This window comes from Siphateles boraxobius, unplaced genomic scaffold, assembly GCF_051911475.1.
Source record: "Siphateles boraxobius isolate OS27281-9 unplaced genomic scaffold, OSU_SipBor_1 1, whole genome shotgun sequence".
NCBI lineage: Eukaryota > Metazoa > Chordata > Actinopteri > Cypriniformes > Leuciscidae > Siphateles > Siphateles boraxobius.
Window position 1 is genome coordinate 20,457,437 of NW_027508699.1, and position 24,114 is coordinate 20,481,550.

At 36.5% G+C, this 24,114-nt stretch overlaps 1 protein-coding gene across 1 annotated transcript in view; it reads left to right on the top strand.

The window, feature by feature from the left end:
• pld1a (phospholipase D1a) overlaps window positions 1–23,336 on the top strand; it is a 36,479-nt gene extending 13,143 nt beyond the window's left edge. The window contains exons 11-26 of the mRNA XM_077228159.1: window positions 178–261; window positions 2,358–2,439; window positions 3,572–3,682; window positions 3,763–3,954; window positions 4,149–4,344; window positions 6,230–6,358; window positions 6,515–6,633; window positions 6,787–6,900; window positions 7,087–7,197; window positions 7,918–8,006; window positions 10,048–10,161; window positions 10,938–10,987; window positions 12,140–12,274; window positions 19,999–20,152; window positions 20,233–20,350; window positions 20,755–23,336. Coding sequence (XP_077084274.1) covers window positions 178–261; window positions 2,358–2,439; window positions 3,572–3,682; window positions 3,763–3,954; window positions 4,149–4,344; window positions 6,230–6,358; window positions 6,515–6,633; window positions 6,787–6,900; window positions 7,087–7,197; window positions 7,918–8,006; window positions 10,048–10,161; window positions 10,938–10,987; window positions 12,140–12,274; window positions 19,999–20,152; window positions 20,233–20,350; window positions 20,755–20,979 — 2,023 coding nt within the window. The 3' untranslated portion in view covers window positions 20,980–23,336. The remainder of the gene's footprint in view (window positions 1–177; window positions 262–2,357; window positions 2,440–3,571; window positions 3,683–3,762; window positions 3,955–4,148; window positions 4,345–6,229; window positions 6,359–6,514; window positions 6,634–6,786; window positions 6,901–7,086; window positions 7,198–7,917; window positions 8,007–10,047; window positions 10,162–10,937; window positions 10,988–12,139; window positions 12,275–19,998; window positions 20,153–20,232; window positions 20,351–20,754) is intronic.
• The last annotated feature ends 778 nt before the right edge of the window (window positions 23,337–24,114 follow it).

Here is a 24,114-nt window from a genome sequence, read left to right on the forward strand (position 1 = left end):
TACAGTTGAACAGTCATACAGATTTTTAACAGCATGAGGGTGAGTAAATAATGACAGAATTTTAATTTTTTAATGAACTTTCCATTTAAGACAAAAACAATGTCATGTTTAGCTTTCTATTCGACCCTCTACACTGTGATATCTGACAACTAAAGAAAAAGAAATTCAATTGTCCAGGTATGTGAATGGCAAAACCTACATGGAGGATGTTGCAAATGCACTAGAGGAGGCCAAAGAGGAGATCTTCATTACAGACTGGTGGTATGTACTCGCTGTTTATCCTTTTAGAAGTAAACATGTTCAGGCAGACAGATAGTCTTGGCCCAACTCACACTATTTGTTGAGCCAATGTTGCTATCTCGGACTGGACAGGTCGCTTCAACGTACAGAACAGTGTTTTGATAACTTCACAAAGTCTCCGTATTTGCATTTTTCTGGGAAAGCAACCTATAAATAGTTTGTGTAGTTGTGTGTGATTGGAGAAAGCACATGACATACATGTATTTGTTTAAGGGGTCACCATTGGCAGTCCATGCTCATTTAAGTGAGACAAATCATGGCCAGAGGATTTTTTTTTTAACTCCTTCATAGTTCTTTGTATAAGTTTAAATTGGGATAGTCAACTAGTATACTCTTGTTTAGTGTGAAATGGGGATGCAAGAAAAGAGCCACAGTTAACTTTCAAAGATTGACTGGCTTGATTATGATCTTCCAATGAAAAATGCATTTTTTAATCTGATATGAAATGGTATTTTGTTTATTTCTCTTTGTTTGGTAATGCTCTGCAGTAGCGTTGCTATAGACATTACGTGCTCACATGCAGAGTTTGTGGCAGTGGATCAGGGGCTCAGAGTGGGAGGTGTTTGTTATACAGCAAGACCGGTATCTCTTACTTCACTTGTGTCGAGTTTCAGTCTTATTTAAAAAAGATCACTCCTGGAATAGACTCAATGGTCTGATCTTCTGTGTGTGTGTGAGGGAGCGGGTGGTTATATAAAAAAATCGCTGCCTATTTAAATGTGCTTTTGATGTGGTTGTACTTGTAGAATAGTAACTATTTAAACATTGATTTAAGTTTGCATGAAAACAATTTGATTGGCATTCACTATAAAAATGGAGCCGAATCTAAATGTGAGTTTGCAATTAATTATGACTTTGACTATTACAACTATTCCCTTTGCAGTTAAATATGACATGACTATTCCCTTCCTAAAACACTTGAAACACTTGGGGCCCTATCTTGCACCCGGCGCAAATTACTTTGTACACTGACGCATGTATCATTCCTATTTTGCACCCGCGCAAAGCGGACTTTTCCCTCCACAGACACACGTCGGTTAACTAAGAAATACACTTGCGCTCCCCGGGTCGGTTCAGCGCAAAGAGGAGGCGTGTTCCGGCGCAAACTTTCCCTCATGCTATATTTTGCTGTTCTATAAAACAATTGCGCCACTGACCAGAAAAAAAAAACTAGTCTAAAGTCAGTGGCACGTTGCGCGTACATTCAGATGCTATTTTAAGCGCGCATGCTTGGCCACAATACAGAGTGGGAACAACGCGCATACAATGTAGATGATTCTCTCATCTACACAGATGCATTTAACTTTTTGCAAATGATACATTATTATAAGGAAAAATATTAAAACACGAGGGAAATCATTGTTGTGTCCATGACGATGGGGAAAATAGGCATAAAGCTTACACATTTACCCAAATTATTATACGCATGTTTAACCGAAGCTAATTTGGGTGGGTTTGTCCCATCCCCATTGTCACTTCTCTTTCTTTTACGGCCCTGAAGAGAACATCGCTCTCCTCGGCTGTGAACCGATTCTGAAGCGCGGCTGGTAAATGCGCTGTTATAATAGTATTGCGCCATGGAACAAGCGCACCTCGTTCATCATTCTCTTAAAGGGAATGTGATATAAAGCTCTTATTGGTTTGTTTCCCGTTACGCCCAAACCACACCTATGAATAATGAAGCTACTTCAGACCAACCCCTTTTAAATTTGCGCCAGGCGCAAGAGGCATTTATGCCGCCGGGAAAATAGCAACAGCGCCGGGATCCGCCCACAAAGTTACTTGCGCTTTGCGCTTTGACACTTGCGTTTCAGATCGTTAAAATAGGGCCCTTGATCTTAAACCGCAGACATATTATTTTACTTTTTAAATTAAAGGATATATTTTTTTAATGAATGATTAAAAAAAAAAGAGTTATAATGATGTGCACGATAAGACCAGGAATGTGTATTAAAAAAGTAAGCTGTGTCCATTTTGATTTCATGTAGATTTTAAAGTAGGTGTGCTTGTGCTGCAGTATGTTGTATCTACTATATGATTGTGTTTGTAATGTGCAGGCTGAGCCCTGAGATCTTTCTGAAGAGGCCTGTGGTGGAAGGAAATCGCTGGAGGCTCGACTGCATTTTGAAACGCAAGGCTGTAAGTCCTCTTGACACTACTCTGGTGCATTTGTCCCTGGTGCCATGCTCACAATTTACCATGTATGTAAAATGCAACACACACACACGTTTCCAGTATCAAAGTAAGGTTATATTTATTTATTTACTTATTCACTTATTCACACAACTTATTTATTTAATTTAAAGACCCCCTGTGGTGAAAATCAAGTTTGTTTTTTTATTGTTGTTTATATGTCTTTTCAGTATTTTAAGTCAAACCATGTGCAAATTCATAAGTCAGCACCATTGCTCAGTATTTAATCCTTAAAACTGCAGTGAAAAAAAGATGGTCTCAAAAACGTGGTTTGAAATTGCCGGTGTTTCTTTCGTCACAAACTACCTTGTAACCAATCATGTCACGGGGGGGGGGGGGCTTTAGCATATCATTAACTGCTACGGAGCAGGGGAGACTCAAGAAAAGCCAGGTTCTTCCGGTATATTTTTTGTATGAAAAATCGGGTACATTTGGCAATATAGCGGGTGAATTATATGATTGATATATATTACGATGTTATGAAGAACCATGTGCCACTGACGTTCTAAGTTAATTATAATAATTAGAATAATAATCATTAATTACATTTATATAGCGCTTTTCTCTGCACTCAAAGCGTTTTACATAGAAGGGGCAATCTCCTCAACCACCACTAATTTGTTCAAAGCATTTGTAAGGATGCTGAATTTTAGAAGGCAGCTGTCTGACTCTGAGATGGTGAACAGGAACATGATTTGTGTAACATTAGCAAAACATTATTATCTGTTTGATAACTTTCAAACAAAAGGCTAATCATATTAATTACCATTATGTGTCTGACTTTGTAAAGAGTGATACATAAAACGCATTGCCATTCTGATACATCGAATTGTAGACAACCCTGAATGAGTGAATGGAGGCAGGGCTCATTTACATATTCATGGCTCTGCATATACTAAATGAAGCTAGGGTGTAGAGTTACATTCAAGCTATTTTAAGGCATTCAAGTGAAAAAACATTTCAATATGCCATTTTGGTGATCAAAGATGATTTTTAAGGGATACGATTATTGACTAAGCAAATACAGTAAGTTAAAGACCTCCTATAATTTACTTTTTATTTATTTATTTACTTTTAGCAACAAGGAGTGAGGATCTTTGTTATGCTGTATAAGGAAGTGGAGCTGGCACTCGGCATCAATAGTGAATACAGCAAAAGAACACTAATGCACCTTCACCCATACATAAAGGTAAACTGTGTGTGACTTTGATCTGCTTTTGCATATCTCGTGACATCTTATTGATTATAACTCTTCCTCTCTTCTTAAAGGTGATGAGACACCCGGATCACATGTCCTCCTCTGTCTACTTATGGGCACACCACGAGAAGATTGTAGTCATCGACCAATCGGTTGCTTTTGTTGGGGGAATTGACCTGGCGTATGGCCGCTGGGATGACTGTGAGCACCGACTGACAGACGTGGGAAGTGTAACACGTTCTGTTGCTCAGGCCATAGAGCAGGTTAGGGACAGCATCATCATGTCCATACAAACATGCTTTATTTGGCTGCATTATTTGTGCCACACCCATGGCACACCTAACCTACTTTTTTGGCTTTGAAGTTTGAAATGAAAGTGCCTTTGAAATGAAAGACTTTAATTTTGAGGTTTCTGCTAGTTATAATGGAGTGGAATTATGTCTGTTTTGGGACTCAGGAACTTAATTCATCCACACCCAGGAAAAAAGTGTCCACCAGTGGAAACAGCAGACGGTCGATGGTTGGTGACTCAGTGGACCTGCCCAAACTAAAAGGCATCGGTTGCACTCGCAAGACACGTTTCAGCCTGTACCGACACATCCAACGTGGCCTTCACCATGCTGACAGCATTAGTAGCATCGACAGCACAAACAGTAAGATATTTACTGCGACTAACCTGTGGAAACTGAAGCCACAATACAAACTGTGTTTGCTTCTTTTGTGTAATGTTCTCTAAGTCTGTTAATGACAAATTCCTTTGTGACCTTAACAACCCAGAAAATGAAAGATAGTTCACTGAAACATGAAATTGTCATTTTGTACTGGTCATTTTTTTTCCATTTACAGTAGTTATAATATATATATATATATATATATATATATATATATATATATATATATATATATATATATATATATATATGTAGTATATAGGGGATTGGACTGTACTGGATTGTCACTTTTGCTAATGGGTGTTTAGTTCCACATCCCAATTCTTTTTAACCAATCACCTGAGCTGTAAATGCCATGTAACTAGTTAATTACTCTGGAACGAAAGAAAAAGTACATCATATAATAATACACTGCCCGGCCAAAAAGAAAAAAAAAGAAAAAAAAAAGAGTTGCTGTTTGGGTTTAAAAAATTGATGCACCTCTTGATGGAAATAAATGTTTTGATGTTACTTCCATCAAGAGGTGCAGACATTTTTGGTCAAGATCTTGTATTGACAATGCAAGAGTCAAGCACTCTGTAAAGTCTACTCCTGCACATCCCAAAAACTTTCAATGAATTTAAGGTGTGGACTCAGTGGTGCCAAATGTTTGAAAGTGATTCTTCATGCTCCCTCCCAGTAATTTGAGCATTTGTCAACCTGGACAATGGCCATGATGTGGCTTCCTACATGGTTGTTTAAGATATGAAAAGCTAAACACTCCATCAATTAGGCTTATAAGAACTGTTGCCAACAATATAGCATGCTAGAAACATAACAATCAATGCAAAATAAAAAAAATTCGGGCTGTGTGTGTGCCCAAATTTTGTTATATCTATAGACTGTCTGGATCAGTAAATCATGCAAAAAGGTCAAAATTCTGTTACTTGTCAATAATTGTGGTTCTTGTCTCTATATTGTCTGTTGGTTGTGCAGTGATGCTTATCCTCTCTGGCTGATACTGTATGTGTAGCTCTAGACAACCTGGCCCGGCTCGAGTGAGTGCCCCATCGTTTTCTTCGTTTGGCTCTCTCGGTTTGTTCCCCCTGCCATAGAATAGAAGACACACGTATAGATCGGTTTGCAGTCTGTCTGAGAGAGGATTAAGTGTATTTGAGACTGGCTTAAGACTAGACATCAGAGATATGCTTTAATGAAATGACTTTGACCTTGGGGTAGATTTCATTTGTCGCTGATTCTTAGACCAAAGTCACATTCATTTGCCGTTAAGATAACCAATCCTTTGTTTCCCACCAATTATTCAGTTTTAGATTATGGAGTGATTATTTTACCGTGTATAAATCTAAAATATGAAGACGCGTGCAGTGGCTTTTAATGTCTTGCGTGTTTGACATGGACAATAATGGCCCAAATGTGTCAGTAATCAGATGTCAGTAATTTATTTATAAACAGATCTGTTAGAGTAATGTTGTTTCATTCACAATATGTACATATTTCAGCTTATACAGTACGATTTAAAAGAGACCACACTTTTAAAAAATCTAAATTTAATTTTTTTTTTTAAATTACAAGTAAATCACTGTCTATATTTAAACTCTTTATGAACTATTTTGTTTGAATTCAGACACTGTTTTTTATATTAACCTCTTTTGTATTAATATTTATATTATTTGCTAGTTATTTTCTAGCCTTCATTCTCTTACATACTTTGTTTATTTGTGTACAGTTTGCTTTTGGTATCTCTCTTCATGAAAAAAAAAACTTTTTGTATAGTAGCTGAGTAAAATTAGTAGATTTGAAAGTAATTGTCATTTATTACAAAAGATCTTTTTGTGTTTTGATAAGTTTGTATGTCTTGTGTGTGCAGAGAGTGGCTCAGTGCACAGTCTTCAGACAGGAGTGGGAGAGCTGATGGGAAACACACGCTTTTGGCATGGAAAAGACTACTGCAACTTCGTCTACAAAGACTGGGTTCAGCTAGACAAGCCTTTTGATGGTGAGCCACATGTTTACTGCCTGGCGGCTTTTGTTTTCTTAACTTCATTGATCATTAATCTGGGTTATCCAAGGTTAATTGTGTTATTAAACGCAGTCTTTTCAATGTATTTCAGATGTTTACGATCTTGCTTTTTAACACTGTGCTCGACTATAGATTTTATTGACAGGTACACAACCCCCAGAATGCCCTGGCATGACATCTCCTCAGTGGTGCATGGGAAAGCAGCCAGGGATGTGGCCAGGCACTTTATACAACGCTGGAACTTCACCAAGGTGAGAGATTTACCACCCCTGTGCTTGGGCCATGACCTGCACAATTAAAATCTCGTTTATGCTTGACAGCTTTCTGAATTCGCTTTGTGAAGCTCTGACATTTGATGAAGCATTATTCGGTTCTGTCACAATAAAGACTTTTTGCTCCTTTAGATAATGAAGCCAAAGTACAGATCACTCTCCTACCCATTTCTACTGCCCAAATCTCACAGCACAGGCAATGATCTGAAGTATCAAGTGCCAGACTCTGTCCAGACCAAAGTCCAGGTGAGAAAGCATAATTTGCTGTACATGTAACTATTAGAGCATTAACACCAGGAACATTATGGGTTTGATTTCCAGGGAATACGCATATGCCTGCTGATAAAAAGAAAATGGATGCCTTGAATGAACACTAAGTAACTTTGCCATAAATGGCTATAAAAATGGCTATAAATGTAAATGGTCTCTTAGGTTCTGCGGTCGGCAGCAGACTGGTCGGCAGGAATCAAGCACCACGAGGAGTCCATTCATAATGCCTATATTCAGGTCATTGCCAAGAGCAAGCACTTCATCTACATTGAGGTACACAATCTCCCTTTCATGCTGTCTGTGAGCATTCACTGATATGCTTCAAATGTGTTGACAACCATTGTAGTTATGTTATAAAACACTGTTGACATTTCAGTTGCTTCATATTATTGATGAATGGCATAGAGTAGCGGTTATCTGAAACATTCTTGGCACCTCCCTTGATATACACTGGAAATTCTAGAAGAACCATGTCTTGGATATTCACAGAGTAAAAACAAATAAATAAAATGTATATAATTGAAAATGCATTTTAAAATAACTTAAGAGAATAATAATAATGATAAAAGAAAAGAAAAATAATATTTTCTTTAGCTTTGCCTCACTCTGAGGACATGATTTAATTAGAGAAGAACACAATTGTAAAGGAAAAACAATAAAAGTTGTGTTTATGGCACATTCAGGAAAGCAAAATAAATAAATAAATCTAGAACTTGATTATTTATTCATTTATTAAAAGAATATCGCAGTTTATGCAATCAAAGCAAAGTAGTGACAAAATGATGACCAATTAGTGGAGTCTATTTTATTGTTTTTTTCAAAGGGGAGGCACACTGTCTAAAATTCATGCCACAAATAACATAGCCTACGTGATTACAGAAATGTGCCATTATTTGCCCAAGTCGCAACTTAGCAGAAGTAAAATATGCAACTATTCGCCTGACTCTGTAACATGCTTGTTAAACTGAATTGATTGTTCCTGTTTTGTTTCAGAACCAGTTCTTCATCAGCTGTGCCGATAACAAACATGTTTACAACAAGATTGGTGATGCCATTATCGAGCGAATTATCAGAGCTTACAAGTAAGTGTGTGAATCTTAAAGCATTAACACTGATTGTAATTCATCACCATTCACTGGACCAGTGGAGTTTAGTCAGTTAGAGGAGTTTTTTTTTAAGTAATAGTCTTGCACATTTATTGTAACAAAAAAGTGTTTTATACATTTTAGCATATAGGCCTATTTCAGTAATGACAACTCAGCATTTATTAGCATGGCGCATGGAATGCACTGCTGCTGAGCAAATACAAGGATTTGTTCAGCTTAGGTGAAAATAGAAAACCTACTTCAAAAATAACGATGTGTAATCCAGAAGCAATTCATTTACTTTAAAGGTAATGAAATTTTTATTTTTTAATTTTTTTATTTAAAAATAAAAATGATTGCAATTTTATGTTAACTTTTTTTAACCCTTGTGCATCAATTAAAAAAAGTTACACATAGGTCCATAGAGGACAAAAATGTCCGTGTCAAAAAACTGTCATAAAAATTTGAAGCTTAGGAGGACAGACTTAAGTTTGGTCTCATTTTAAAGAAGACCTTTGGCAGATTATTACTGAAGTAAAATTTAAAAAGTAAAACCAAAAAATAGCTATATTGGTTTAAGTTTATGAAAATGATTTATGAACATTATTTTATATAAAATGTATATTTTATGAAACATGTTGAATGGCTTGAAAATCAAAGCCATAAATGTAAACAAGGTGTTTTAAATTTGAGGTTGATATCTCAAAAAATTAGCTTTCAGTAAGATTTTGTTTGGGCGCAGTACCACATTGGAGCAAAACTCCACTGGTGCACACAGTGGATGGATTTGTTATTTGCAGTTTTTCTCTCTCAAATATTACAAACACACACATTATTTTTATTACACGCATACAAACAACACTCCATACCAACACACCCACACAATTATCGCTGCATAATTTATCCAATTGGCTCTATAATATGCCAAAGCAGAAAACAGGAATAAAGCGAGTATTTTCTTTATTATCTGGTTAAAAATAGTAAAAATTTAAATTTTGAAGTCTTGCCAACAGAATGAAAGCTTCTTAACAAAGATTAGCTACATCATTTTATAGTTAAATGGCCCTGGGATTAAAAATTGCGGTTTCATTGTGGACATTTTTGTCCAAAAATGGCACTGAGTGGAAGCATTTTGTGTACATAGTGCAAACATTTTTATTAAAGGAAATGGGTGTGAAATAGTAAAATTCCAATAAAAATACACTCCTGTGCCAAATTGTATGCAGTTAGCATAAACATAGGCAAAGTGATCAAAAAGACAAAAATGTCCATAAAGGATGCACAGATCAACTATAATTCCAATTGAATTGTGTATGTAATTTTAAGTCCCATTACTAGCTTAAAAATTGTATAACCAGATTATCATGTTAGGTGGTCTTGACCCACTTAAAAATAGGTGCTTGACACCCTTACACATGCATATCAACACATGCAAGCAAACCCATCTTTCTTGTATACATCAACATTACCCAGATATATTAGTTTAGCATAGCTGAACTTCAATAAAAGCATGTGAGATCGACAGTAAATTACCACCTTCTACTCCACCAATGCTAATGGAGTCCCGGCAACTGTCGTTCCCTGAGAAGTATCTGATTTACAGGAGGCACGAGTCTCTCCCCGCTGCTGTCACGCATGCAGGCTCAGCTGCAGTGACAGGCCTGTCTTTAATGCGCTCTGACGGCTAATGAGAAGTTAGCACCTGCCACTGCACTGATGTGAGCCAGACACGGGCTGTGGGCGCGCCACTCTTCATTTCGTCATTCCAGGCATCGCCCTCAATACTGAAATACTGCGCTGTTGTGTGTGCTGCAACAGTGTTGGCATGTGCTCTCTGGGAGAAGAGCCATTCGTAATGACTGTATAATTATGCAGGCAGCACACAGATTGAACTCAAAGATGTGCTGCTAAAGAGAAATGGGTTGGAAAGATGTTTTACCATTAATGTCAATGGAAGTGAGGGTAAATGATTTAAGAATAAGCATATGTGTGTTTACACGGGTGTATTGGGATTGATGTTTGCTGTAATTTGTCACAGGGAGAATAAAAAGTTCCGTGTGTATGTGGTGACTCCCCTGCTTCCTGGATTTGAGGGAGACATTACCACAGGTGGAGGAAATGCACTCCAGGCTGTTATGCATTTCAACTACAGGTAGGAATGAAATCGTTACTGTGCACGTGTCTTTGAGCAAAGAAAGGGCAGCACAGGTCACACACACACACGTTACGTTACATTATGTTGGGCAGTATCCAAATTCAAAACACATTAAAGGCAACAGAACAGCATAACAATTTGGTAACAGCAAAAAAAAAAACACGCTATAACAACACGCTAAACAGCTTCACAGCTTCTTTCAACTATATCAGAGAGGAAGCTCTGATCTACGAGACAAACCTGCTTTCATCCTGCAGTCAGGCATATTCATCCTCAACGATAACCTTCCAATCTCGCTCTCTGCATATCATTTGGATGAAAGGGGGCATTTGTCAAAGAAAATTGTAAATGGCGCTGATGTGAGGATAATGACCCGTGCTAGACAGTGCAACCTTTGTATCCAGTGCCAGCTTACCAATTCATTCCATTACACACGTTAAAGACACAGCCAAGTGTAAAATGCTCGTTTCACTCGTCTGGAAAATAAATAGAAATAAGCAGTGTTTCTAAGTCGTATTAAACATGGAAAACTGCTGCAAGGTTTATTTACAGGATTTTTTTTTTAACATGTGCTTTAGCTCTGTTACATGTTTCTTATGGGAAGGCAGGCTTACTGGTTTATAAGTTTTCTTTTTGGAAGATACCATGTTAACCAACAGAATAATGTCAAGTCATTCAGAGAACACAACTAGCTGCTATAATGTTACGATAATATTTTAAAAAAAAACATTTTTTCTCTACCTAATCATGGCCTAAATGTCTATTTTTTTTAGGACCATGAACAGAGGAGAGTTGTCCATAATCACTCAACTGAAGAAAGAAAGTAAGTCTGATTGTTTCCATCTCTCTTTTTCTCTTTCTGTGTGTCGTATGTTAGAGAAGGTGTGATATGATGATGTGATTGTGACAGTTTAATGTGAACCTGACTCTGTGGTGGCAGGGAGTTCTCTTCTGTGGTTTACCACAACATTGCAACGTGTAAGACTAGTGAAACTAGTGTTTCGAAATGTGCCAAATGGTTACATAAATACAGTAAGACAAAGTCCTTTTAGGCAAGTCATGCCACTCGGCCGCCATCTTGGCAACGCCTCCGGGCAGCTATTTCGGACTAACAAGACCAGGCTCCTATCTAAATGAATGGGCAGAGAGTCAGAACTGCACATTCACTGGTCACCGGGACATAAAAACTGCATGTATAGAAACAGCAGTAAAATATGATAAAAATCGCTGAAAAAGTTTGATGACTTTGCCCCAAAATAAGGTTTAAAACGCCTTTTTCTCCACAGGTTACACTTTACTACGCATGCGCAAGGGTTCTCTCCCTCTCTGACGTGCGCGCGCTGCACGGTTTGAAGCACAGTATGTGTGAGCTCTCGCTCGCTCGCTCTAGATTCTGGGAGATTTGAACTAATTTGCGGGCATCAGGGAGCCGCTATAAATATGCGGTAGACACTTGGGATGTCTGATATTTACACAACGCACACATACACTGCATATCAAATCTGCCGCCTTTTCTAACAGTAACGTATTTTCCACTGTCGCAAACCTCAACTGTGCGCATGCGTCAGTGGAACCAGACGATAGGCTTAAATGTTTCCCGGCTTGACTGTTAAAGGCAGACGATTGGCTTTCCAGTGGGAGGGGCGGGACATGTTCATACAACCGCCATCTTTGGCGTTACGAGTTTTCCCTATATAGTTGTATTGAGGATTGAGTAAGTGGCATGTCTCTATAAATAGTCTCTGAGTAAGAGGATGGCAGCAGTAGGACTTGTGCCAATATTGAGTTGGGGGGGAAATTTATGAAGCTGTTGTGCTAAACTCAGAACTCCCAGTATTTCTCTGACCTGCTTAAGATTTGAAATGGCAAAATTGTCAGCCTTTATTGTGTAGGGCCTTTTTCAACAAAAATTTTTGGTGAGGTAGAGTGTTGTACAGTCCGAATTTCACCCGAGTCTCTCTTTACACCCCCACAGTGGATGACCAATGGATGAACTACATCTCGATTTGTGGTCTGAGGACTCATGCGGAGCTGGAGGGCAGACTGGTGACTGAACTCATCTATGTTCATAGCAAGCTGCTAATCGCTGATGACAACACTGTCATTATTGGTAAGTTAAGATTATTATAGTTTGCTGAAAGAAATAATTAGCGTTTTTTTTATGCCTGCTTTTCTCTGTAGGTGTTGAGTAACTCACTGAGCAAGTGCATAATTTCCTTATGGCTAGAGCCTTATACTCCCCCTTGTGGAACACTATGGTACATCATTTGATTTTAACGTGCTACTAGTACTTATTTTTTAGATACTAGTATCTATTCCATTAAGTACTAGTACTTATTAATTAGCTACTAGTACTTATTCATTAGCTACTAGTACTTATTCATTAGATACTAGTACTTATTCATTAGATTCTAGTGCCTATTAAAATTGGTACTAGTACTTATTCATTAGTTACTACTAGTACTTATTATTAGATACTAGTACTTATTCATTAGATATTAGTACCTATTAAATAGACACTAGTACTTATTCATTAGATACTAGTACTTATTTCAATAGTGACTAGTAACTATTCTTTTGTTACTAGTACCAAATATAATTTTTTGCCATTGACTTCTATGGGGATCTGTCATTCAGATATCAACTATTCAGTTCTGACTAGTGTGTATTCCAATTGTGACTAATACATATATATTATATACTAGTAGTTATTCATTAGGTACTAGTACTTATTTTTTAGATACTAGTACTTATTACTAGATACTAGTGTTTATTTAATAAATACTAGTACTTATTCATTAGATACTAGTACCTATTAAATAGATACTAGTACTTATTCATTAGATACTAGTACTTATTCATTAGATACTAGTACTTATTTCGATAGTCACTAGTAACTATTCTTTTGTTACTAGTAACAAAAAATTTTTTTTGCCATTGACTTCTATGGAGATCTGTCATTTAGATATCAACTATTCAGTTCTGACTAGTGTGTATTCCAATTGTGACTAATACATATATATTATATACTAGTAGTTATTCATTAGGTACTAGTACTTATTTTTTAGATACTAGTACTTATTACTAGATACTAGTGTTTATTTAATAAATACTAGTACTAAGTCATTAGATACTAGTACCTATTAAATAGATACTATTACCTATTAAATAGATACTAGTACTGATTCATTAGATACTAGAACCTATTAATTAGCTACTAGTACCTATTTATTAGACACTCTAGTATCTTTTGCAATTGTTACTAGTAACTATTCTTATCTTACTAGTCACAACTGCTTTTTTACTAGTCTGTTAAGTAAGACTGTTAAGTTAGCACTTTTAAACATCCGCTCACTTAAAAATAAATCACTTCTAGTCAACGACTTAATAACCACATACAACCTGGATTTTATGTTGCTAAATGAAACTTGGCTTGAAGACAGCTGCAGTGCAACAGTCCTCAATGAAACATCCCCTCCTAACTTTACTTTTATGAGTGTCTGCAGAGCTGTCAGAAGAGGTGGGGGTCTAGCTGCTCTTTTTAACCTGTTAACCTTCAAGGCCACTTTTGAAAAATCCCCAGAAATGGCATACCCAAACTTAAACAGATACAGTTCATGAACCCTTTGCACTAAAAGCACAAGTATGATCTCATTTGAAAGCTGACACCTAGTAGTTTATTGTAAATGTAGAAATAATTATTGTCATAATGAAAAAAAAAGTTTAAATAGCTTCAAAGTTTTGTAAAGTTATTAGAAATTTACTTTCATGAAACATCTTCATAAAAATAAAATTGAAGTTGGCCCTGGAGCAATCTAGAAATGCACTGCAGCTAAAGCCATATGTGTGACCATTTTATATTTAAAATCTGAAAATGATAAGTCTAAAACTCTGTATTTAGTTAAATGTTTTTCAAGATCATGTCAAATTACTTTATTTTGATTAGACTCTAAAATGCAAACTGATGTTTAGTCATCTTCTGAGTCATCTATTCAGTCTATTGTCTCTATTATTTTGTGGTGCAAACGAGCCCCATTCAGAGTCAGTCTCTCCTTGCACACATTTACACCTCTCCAGACTGGTTATGGCTCTAAATATGCATTTCTTTTGTCTGCATTATAGCTACTAACGACTGGCTATTCACAGGCTATTCATAGGGTTTCAAACCCTAATTTCTTTTATCAAAGTTCTCACTAAATATTTGAAACTGGTATCAAATGCACTGCAACATTTCAGTAAGCATTCCTATTTAGAAAAAAATCATAAAACAATAACTGCTGGTGGCAGGTGCACCTGGGCTAGCTAGCATGTTAGCTTAGCACACCATCAATACACGACCATTTATGAGATTGAAACCATGTTTGTGCTCCAAACTTACTTTATAACGCAAGTCGGATGTTTTAAATAATCTTCTGTGATCTAATTTGGCTTCAGATAAAAAAAATCCGACAGAAAATTTATTATTTATAGTGTTCTGCACGATGATGAAATCTATATCGATTAGCATTGCATTATAAATATAATCTATTATTATGAAATACCTGGCATGGCTTGAAGAACACAGGTAACTCAAATATCATAGCAATCATGTTTATTGTCTTCAAAACATCTTTATCTGCATGTTACAGCGATCTCTGTCATCTACTTTCTGTATCAGTGACGTCCTGGAATGTCACATGACTATGGGTCTTCTTCGTGATCCATATATGGACTGTTATTGTGCATATAGCGCCCTCAGGCTATTGGTATGAATTGAAAACACAGCACATCTCAGTAAGAAGCGATCATAATGATTACATCGACGCATTTGGGTATAAATTCAACAAATATTATTCCTGTCTATAGAAATATGATGTGAATCTATGAGAATATATCAATATTTCTCCAAGTCTGCACATTTTTGAGCTAAAGCCCTGAGGGACGATGTTTTGCGAATCGCTGTCATGATGACAGCTTGGAGTGTTTTTTATGAATGGACCAGCTGACGCTCATAATTCATATTAAAGGTATCGACTCATTTTTCCATTTCATAACTCCTGACACAAATTAAGACATAACTGTCACTATAAGTTTCTCAGAATACAATAGTGGTCAAATACTGAATCTTGAGTATTATATCTTTTTAATGATGTATAGTTTGTCAAGGTATAACATTAAATCTGATAGTAAATTTGAACTAAATAAAAAAAAAACCGCTTCAGTGCGCCGACGCTCTGGAAACGGTTAACAGGTTAAAGATGTCTATCAATGTAAGCAAATATAATTTGGGAATTACCCGTCTTTCGAATATCTGGGTATTGTGTTAAAAGGTGCTCCACGCATTTTACTTATCATTGTTTACAGGCCTCCAAAATACTCTCCAGCCTTTGCTGATGACTTTACAGAACTGTTATCAACAATTTCCTCAGAGTTTGACTGTTTTATCATTGCTGGAGACTTTAACATTCACATAGATAATGCAGAAACCAATATGGAAAAAGAAATTAAAACTGTTTTAAAAACTTTTGATCTGACTCAGCATGTACATGGACCCACACATAATCATGGACACACTCTAGATTTACTTATCAGTAAGGGTCTAAACATTTCATCGATTGTTATTAAGGATGTAGCACTGTCTGATCATTTTTGTATTTTCTTTGATATATTGATCTCTCCTGCCATTGAAGCTAGATCTGTGTCTGTCAAGAAGAGATGCTTAAATGAGAACATTAGTGTACTGTTTATGAAGGCTATATCTTTAACACCAAGCATATCTGCTGACTCTGTTGATTTTCTCCTTGATTCTTTTAACTCAAAAGTTAAGAGAGTAATTGATGATATTGCTCCTGTGAAAGTCAGGAAGAAGAGTGGCAGACAAAAAGCACCTTGGAGAAACTCAACAGCAGTGCAAAATATGAAAAGACAATGCAGAAAAGCAGAGCGCATGTGGCGGAAGACAAAACTTGTAGTCCATTATAACATCTACAAAGACAGCATCCATGCTTTCAATAAGGAACTAGGCAAAGCTAGACAGACTTTCTTCTCAAATATTATAAACAGCAATATAAACAACACACGCACTCTTTTTGCTACTGTAGAGAGACTGACAAACCCCCCAAGCCAGATTCCCAGTGAAATGCTCTCAGTGAGAAAGTGCAGTGAGTTTGCTTCTTTCTTCTCTGAGAAAATCAATAATATCAGAAAGGTGATCAGCTCATCCTTGAGTTGCGCTGGGGTCAGGCAGATCAGACAACAGCCTGAGAAAGTAGTCACTGTCTGATTTTGAAGAAATTGATGGTAACATTTTGGAAGAAACCGTACAGCACCTAAAAACATCAACCTGCGCCCTTGACTCACTTCCCACATCTTTTTTCAAAAATGTGTTACACAGCTTAGAAGCAGATCTCCTAGAAGTGGTAAATGCCTCACTTCTCTCTGGGAGTTTTCCGACCTCCCTGAAAACTGCAGTTGTCAAGCCCCTCCTGAAAAAAGAGCAATCTGGATAAGACCATATTAAAAAACTATAGACCAATCTCAAATCTTCCTTTCATAGGCAAGATCATTGAAAAAGTTGTCTTCAATCAGCTGAACAAATTCTTAAGCTCAAATGGATACTTTAACAATTTTCAATCTGGTTTCCGACCGCACTACAGTACAGAGACAGCGCTCATAAAGATAATAAAAGATATTCGCTTAAATACTGATACAAGCAAATTATCAGTGCTGGTACTACTCGACCTCAGTCCTGCATTTGACACTGTCGATCACAACATACTTCTTGACAGGCTGGAAAACTGGGTCGGGTTTTCTGGGATAGTCCTAAAATGGTTCAGGTCATACTTGGTAGGGAGGTTATTATGTGAGTATAGGAGACCATAAGTCTGAGTGGACATCCATGACATGCGGAGTCCCTCAAGGCTGAATTCTTGCGCCACTCCTATTCAACCTGTACATGCTCCCAATGAGCCAAATAATGAGAAATAACCAAACCACAGCTATGCAGACGATACACAGCTCTACTTAGCCCTATCGCCTAATGATTACAGCCCCATTAACTCTCTGTTCCAATGCATTGATGAAGTAAACAATTGGATGTGCCAAAACTTTCTTCAGTTAAACAAAGACAAAACTGAAGTCATTGCGTTTGGAAACAAAGATGAATTTCTCAAGGTGAACGCATACCTTCAGTCTAGGGGTCAAACAACTAAAAATCAAGTCAGGAATCTTGGTGTGTCTCTGGAGTCAGACCTTAGTTTCAGTAGTCATGTCAAAGCAATAACTAAATCAGCATACTATCACCTGAAAAATATTGCAAGAATTAGATGTTTTGTTTCCAGTCAAGACTTAGAGAAACTTGTGCATGCTTTCATCACCAGTAGGGTGGATTATTGTAATGGACTCCTCACTGGCCTTCCCAAAAAGACCATAAGACAGTTGCAGCTCATAGAGAACGCTGCAGCCAGGATTCTGAGCAGAACCAGAAAATATGAACATATCACACCAGTTTTGAGGGCTTTACACTGGCTGCCAGTTACATTTAGGATTGATTTTAAAGTATTATTACTGGTATATAAATCATTCAATGGCCTAGGACCTCAATACATTGCAGATATGCTCACTGAATATAAACCCAACAGATCACTCAGATCATTAGGATCACATCAGCTAGAAATACCAAGGGTTCACTCTAAGCATAGTGAGTCTGCTTTTAGCTACTATGCCAGCCGCAGCTGGAACCAGCTTCCAGAAGAGATCAGATGTGCTCCTACAGTAGTCACATTCAAATCCAGACTCAAAACACATCTGTTTAACTGTGCATTTAATGAATGAGCACTGTGCCACTGTTCGTCCGACTGTTTGTACTGTATTCTTTTTTCTGTTTTTAATTATTCTGATTTCTTTTGATTATTTCTGTATTTTATCTTTTACTATAAGTAAAATATATATACAGAATATATATATCTGTATATATATATATACAGAATATATATATCTGTATATAATAAATAATTAAAACAGTATAACTGTTTTAATTATTCTGATTTCTTTTGATTATTTTAATTTCTTCTATGTAAAGCACTTTGAATTACCATTGTGTATGAAATGTGCTATATAAATAAACTTGCCTTGCCTTGCCTTTCCTTGCCTTGCCTTGCCTTGCCTAGTCTTATGTTAAGATTATTCAGAACAGCCACTGTAGAGTTCAATTAAAAATCTTACTAGTAAAATAAAAAATTTACTAGTAACATTTGGAATAAATACTAGTATCTAATAAATAGGTACTAGTATCTATTGAATAAGTACTAGTAGCTAATTAATAACTACTAGTATCTATTTAATAGGTACTAGTATATAAAAAAACAAGTACTAGTAACTAATGAATAACTACTAGTATCTAATATATATGTACTAGTCACAATTGGAATACACACTAGTCAGAACTGAATAGTTGATATCTGAATGACAGATCCCCATAGAAGTCAATGGCAAAAAATTATATTTGGTACTAGTAACAAAAGAATAATTACTAGTCACTATCAAAATAGGTTCTAGTATCTATTTAATAGGTATTAGTATCTAATGAATAAGTACTAGTATCTAATGAATAAGTACTAGTATCTAATGATAAGTACTAGTATCTAATGATAAGTACTAGTAACTAATGAATTAGTACTAGTAGAGGCACTAGTGTCTAATGAATAAGTACTAGTATCTAATGAATAAGTACTAGTAACTAATGAATTAGTACTAGTAGAGGCACTAGTGTCTAATGAATAAGTACTAGTATGTAAAGAAAATGCACTAGATAATGAATAAGTATACTAGTACTTATTTTTTATATACTAGTATCTATTCCATTAAGTACTAGTAGCATGAAAATTGAGACTAGTAGTTTTAAATGATTAAATGTTAAAACGGCTTGCCATAGGCAGCTAAATAGCTGGTTTTCGCATTTGTCCACTCATTTGTCATTTTACTAAAATAATGAATTTGGAATGAGGTCAACAGACTTTTGTGTCCAAAAGAAGTGAGTTCTAATGAGGAAAACATTGTGGTCTGTGTATTTTACACATGACTGCACTGCCAGATGTGCAGTATTGACGTTTGCTCTGTGATCTAAGCAATGCCTCTGTTTTCTTACATGACTGAAAGACATATCACATTTGTAAAAAAAAAGTTCAAATAATACTTTGTATGAGGAGCGGAAGAAATTCATAAAAGATAAGCGAGTTGTCATTTTAGATAAAGCTTTAGATTTCTGAAGAAGATACAAGAAATCCAATGAGGAAAGCCATAGATCAGGAGGAGGCAGACGGGAACATTTAGCCGCATACTGAAATTGAGTTATCTCTGATTCTGTAGGTGGAAGATTTGTGTGCTATTGAATTAAATGCTTCGAGATCTAATCACGTATTAAACAATGAATCAAATTGAATCGCAGAGTATTAAAAAAATCTTGTTTTCTTGCCTGTGATTATTATTTGTCTTGATATGTTCGATTAAGCGAGTCATGATCCGTGTGCGATTCCTTTTAGCAAACCCGCAGTCGAGCACATAGTGTCTACATAGTTATTGCAATTTATGATACAGCTCAGAATTGTTTTGCTTTGTCTTGTGTTTTAATGCTACTAGGCATATTTAATAGATCTTTTTAAAGTTTTACCAGGAATTTTTTTAATAATGTTTTCAAATATGAATCAATTTTATTTTAAAATTATTTTAATTTTATTTTAAACTTTCTTTATTTTTAGTGTCATCATCATAAGCAAAGTCTAGTTATCGGTTATTCTTTTTTTTGTCTATTTTCCAATCAAAATTATTATTATTATTATTTTTTTTTTAAATGTACAGGCTCTGCCAACATCAATGACCGCAGCATGTTGGGGAAGAGGGACAGCGAGGTAGCTGTGATTTTTGAGGACTCTGAAACCACAGCATCAGTGATGGACGGTCAAGAGTACCAGGCTGGCAAGTTTGCTCTGCAGCTCAGACTGGAGTGCTTCAAGTAAGATCTGATGGAAAGTTAACCATCCTAGTGTTACACAACTGAATACAGCTAAAAGTCTTTGTCTTTCCATAAACCAGAACCATTCTGGGTGCCTTTACTGATCCAACCATTGATGTCAGTGACCCCATCAGTAACGGATTCTACAAAGACGTCTGGATGAGCATCTCGGCCCGGAACGCCACCATCTACGAGAAGGTGCGTGTGATTCCTTGAGGTTTAGTAAAACAGAATAAATTAATTATCAAATATTTCTGCACATTTCTACAATAACATCATTATCAGTAACATAGATTTGCATAATAATAGACCATTTTTCATATAAATATTAAAAAAAGAAAATGCATAACAAAAATGACTAATTTAGCTTTAAATTATTTTTAGTTCAGTTTTAGTTATTTTAGTACTTTATTTAAAATTGCAGCTTTATTTCAGGTAACAATTTTTTAAATCTTTTTAGTTAACACTAAACAACACTGAACCAATTTTGCCTGTAAAAAATGTCATGAACATTAAAAAAAAGAATTTGTCATCTGTGCTGCATCGCCAAATACAATGCGAGCCGCAAAAAACTGAGGACTTTTGATGTGGTGGCATTGCAGGTTTTCCGCTGTCTGCCCTCCAGTCTGGTGAGGAACAAACAGGAGCTCTTGAGTTTCCAGTCCAAACCAGGTCTTGATAAAGAGGATACTGTCAAAGCTCAGGAGCTACTGAAGAAGATTAGGGGCTTCCTGGTCCAGTTCCCTCTGGACTTCCTCTGTGAGGAGAATCTCATGCCCTCAGTGGGCACCAAAGAAGCCATGGTCCCCACTGAGATCTGGACCTGATGGCACCAAATCAGAACCACAGAAAAGACGATCTGCTTCCAGCATGATGGGGATACAAATCACTGTGGCAGACGACACTTTGTTTGTGAAACGCCACCCCAATCAATATGAAGGAGCAAAGGATATTAAGACAAACTTCGTCATGGATGAAATGGACAGCTTCATATTGTTTTGTACCTTTTATCAATGTTATAAATGTACATAATGATATTTTATAAGCACAGTGATTATTATATAGTGATTTCACTATAATGTGTAAATGAAAGTCGCCTTTCTGAGATGCCAAACAGAAGGGCTTTTAAATATATATAATTCTATTGTACATTATCGATTTTTATTGTTAGAGCTGGCTCATTTGTAGAGGCACCACTCAAAATGAAGGGCAAAATGGAAAGTGGAAGGCCTGTCAGAAATAATTTTGTCACTGGCTCATTCTTGAGCATGGTGTCCCCAGTGGAAGCGCATCCGTAACAGGCTGAGAACAGTGATGTGTGTTTTCTGTCTGGTGAACCTGCTCTTAGGCCGAGTCTGCAGAGGCTTTTACTGTCCAGCTTCACTGCCTGTGTCTAAGTGCCAGTGCTCTGGGGAGACCAGACATTCTGTCTGTGAATTAAAGTGCTGAGTAACTGAAGGAAAGTGTTGCCTCTCAACACCAAACATCGACATGTGGCGTCTAATCCAACATTTTCCCCCACACAAATGTGGTACAGGTCGATTTTCACGAGTCAGCACTTGTTGCCATTTTTCATATTGTCCCTTGGTGTTTGAATATAATCAGGTCAGCCATTTTCTGCAATTTCCCAATCTTTTTAACTTCTTTTTGGTGGTATTTTCACATTTAGTTTTATTTTCTTCTCTCAAATAAAGAGTACTGTTTGGGAATACACAACCATTCAAAGTTTGGGGTCGGATTTTTAAAAATCGTTTATGCTCATCTAGGCTTAATTTATTTAATCAAAACATTGATATTTTTTAATTATTACAATTTAAAATGGTTTTCTATTTTAAAATAATTACTTCCTGTGATGGCAAAGCTGAATTTTCAGCATCAATACTCTTCAGTGTCACATGATCCTTCAGAAATCATTCACTAATATGCTGATTTGCTGCGCAAGAAACATTTCTTTTCATCAATGTCGAAAACAGTTGTGCTGCTTAATATTTTTGTGGAAACCATTAAACTTTTTTTCAGGCTTTAATGAATAGAAAAAAATCATGTTTATTTGAAATAAAACATTTTGTAGCATTATGTGTCTTTACTGTCACTCTTGATCAATTGAATGCATCCCTGCTGAATAAAAGTATTAATAAAATAAAATTAAAAAAACTTTGACCCCTATCTTTTGAAAGGTTGTGTGTGAATATTTGCAATATTTAAGGCCTGCCAATATTACTGTCATAATATGACGTATTTCTGAGTGAATCGAGAATCTCAGTAACAAATTTAAACCGTAATGAGGGGTACAATAAACAATTCCTAAATACAATTTTTTTTCTGTGAAATATAAAATGCTGAGCTGAATTTTTCACAATAAATTGGAATATGCATTGAGAAAGTAAATGGGGTCCATTATGTTTCATGTTGGCAATTCAATTATTAATCATGACTTCTAAATCTAAAACTTAAAATTAGCGTTTGCACAGAAATTTGGACTAAAGTTTCAGATAAATCCGAAAACACTTTTGAGAAAAAGTTTGGTGTTTTACTGGTGTTTGGTGTTTACACTTGGGGTGTTTCACTGCAATAGCTGATCTTAAATCATATTCTAATTATTCATATTCTTTCTTTCTATTTTAACACCGAAATCCTATCAAAACATGCCCTTTAGGCACCAGCAGCTGGGACAATGGTTTAAATAAATGAGTTGTATCCTTGTGAACATTAGTTTTAACGTTGTCATTTCACAGGGGAACCTGCTCTGATCAGTGCCCAAACCTTGGAAGTCTTGAAACACGGTCATTATGAAGCAATTTAAATGCAAATCTGGTCACTGGCTTGTCCCCAAACGTGCCTCATTGGAGGAGACACCTGATAGAGTGCGGCCAATGTTAATGACATCCTCTGAGTGGAATCATGTTCGGAGGTATTGAAATCAAGAGTGTAAAGAGTTGATAGATTATTTCAGTGACACTTAATGGCTTCTTATCGTTGATGGTCTAAAAGCCTCCAGCTGCTCAACACATCCAGATTCCAGACCTTCAGCATTTGGTTTCTTCAAAAGTGGTCTGCTCATGAGCTGTTATGCCTCACCAACCACATGTGTCATTTGAAAACAGGATCATTGTCTCAATTACTGTGTACTGTAGTTATCTGGTATTGTGAAATGGCTCATTAAACAGATTGTCCTCTTCTAAAATGAGAAAATCATTCTCTGGCAAATTTGCATATATGTTTACAAGTATGCCAAGTCCATATGTTAATAATTATGCATTTTTGCACTTCTCAATATTCTCATAAAATGAACAAATTTTATTGAGGTTGCTAATATGCTGAATAGTAAATCACATGTATGTACAATAACATTACAATGTCCAGCAATCGATTTAAATAGTACATTGGGTTTAATTTGTCGTTTGTTAGTGCCAAGAATTTTTACGTTAATAAATACATAGATCCGACTAGTTTACATATATACTTTAATGGTCCAGTGGCAGAGCTTTTGCCAAGCGTGTCAGAGGTTCTGGGTTCTAATCCGCACTCATAGATATTTTTTCCTCATCAAAACCGATTATGTCAACATTACGTCAGCTGTGACGTATATGGGAACTCCTCCCTTCTCCACTTTTGCTGAAATCTTATGGGCTAACGCCAGCTGGGGACAGCTGGCCAATGGTCGCGAAGCATGCAAATACTGACAGGTCCGCGGGCAGTATAAAATGCATGGGCGCGACAATTACTTCAGAATCTCTTTCTTCACGCTAAGTCATCGTGAAAGTTGCACATAGATGACTAATCATCCTTTTCTTCTCTGCATCCGATGGCTACTACATGCCCGATTTGTGCGGGCCCCATTGACCCACCCGACCTTAACCAGTTTTGTGTCGCCTGCCTGGACCTCGCCCACGCCGAGGCGGAACTTACGAACGACACGTGCGCCCACTGCGCCGAGCTCAACACGACTCAGTGCAGTGTGT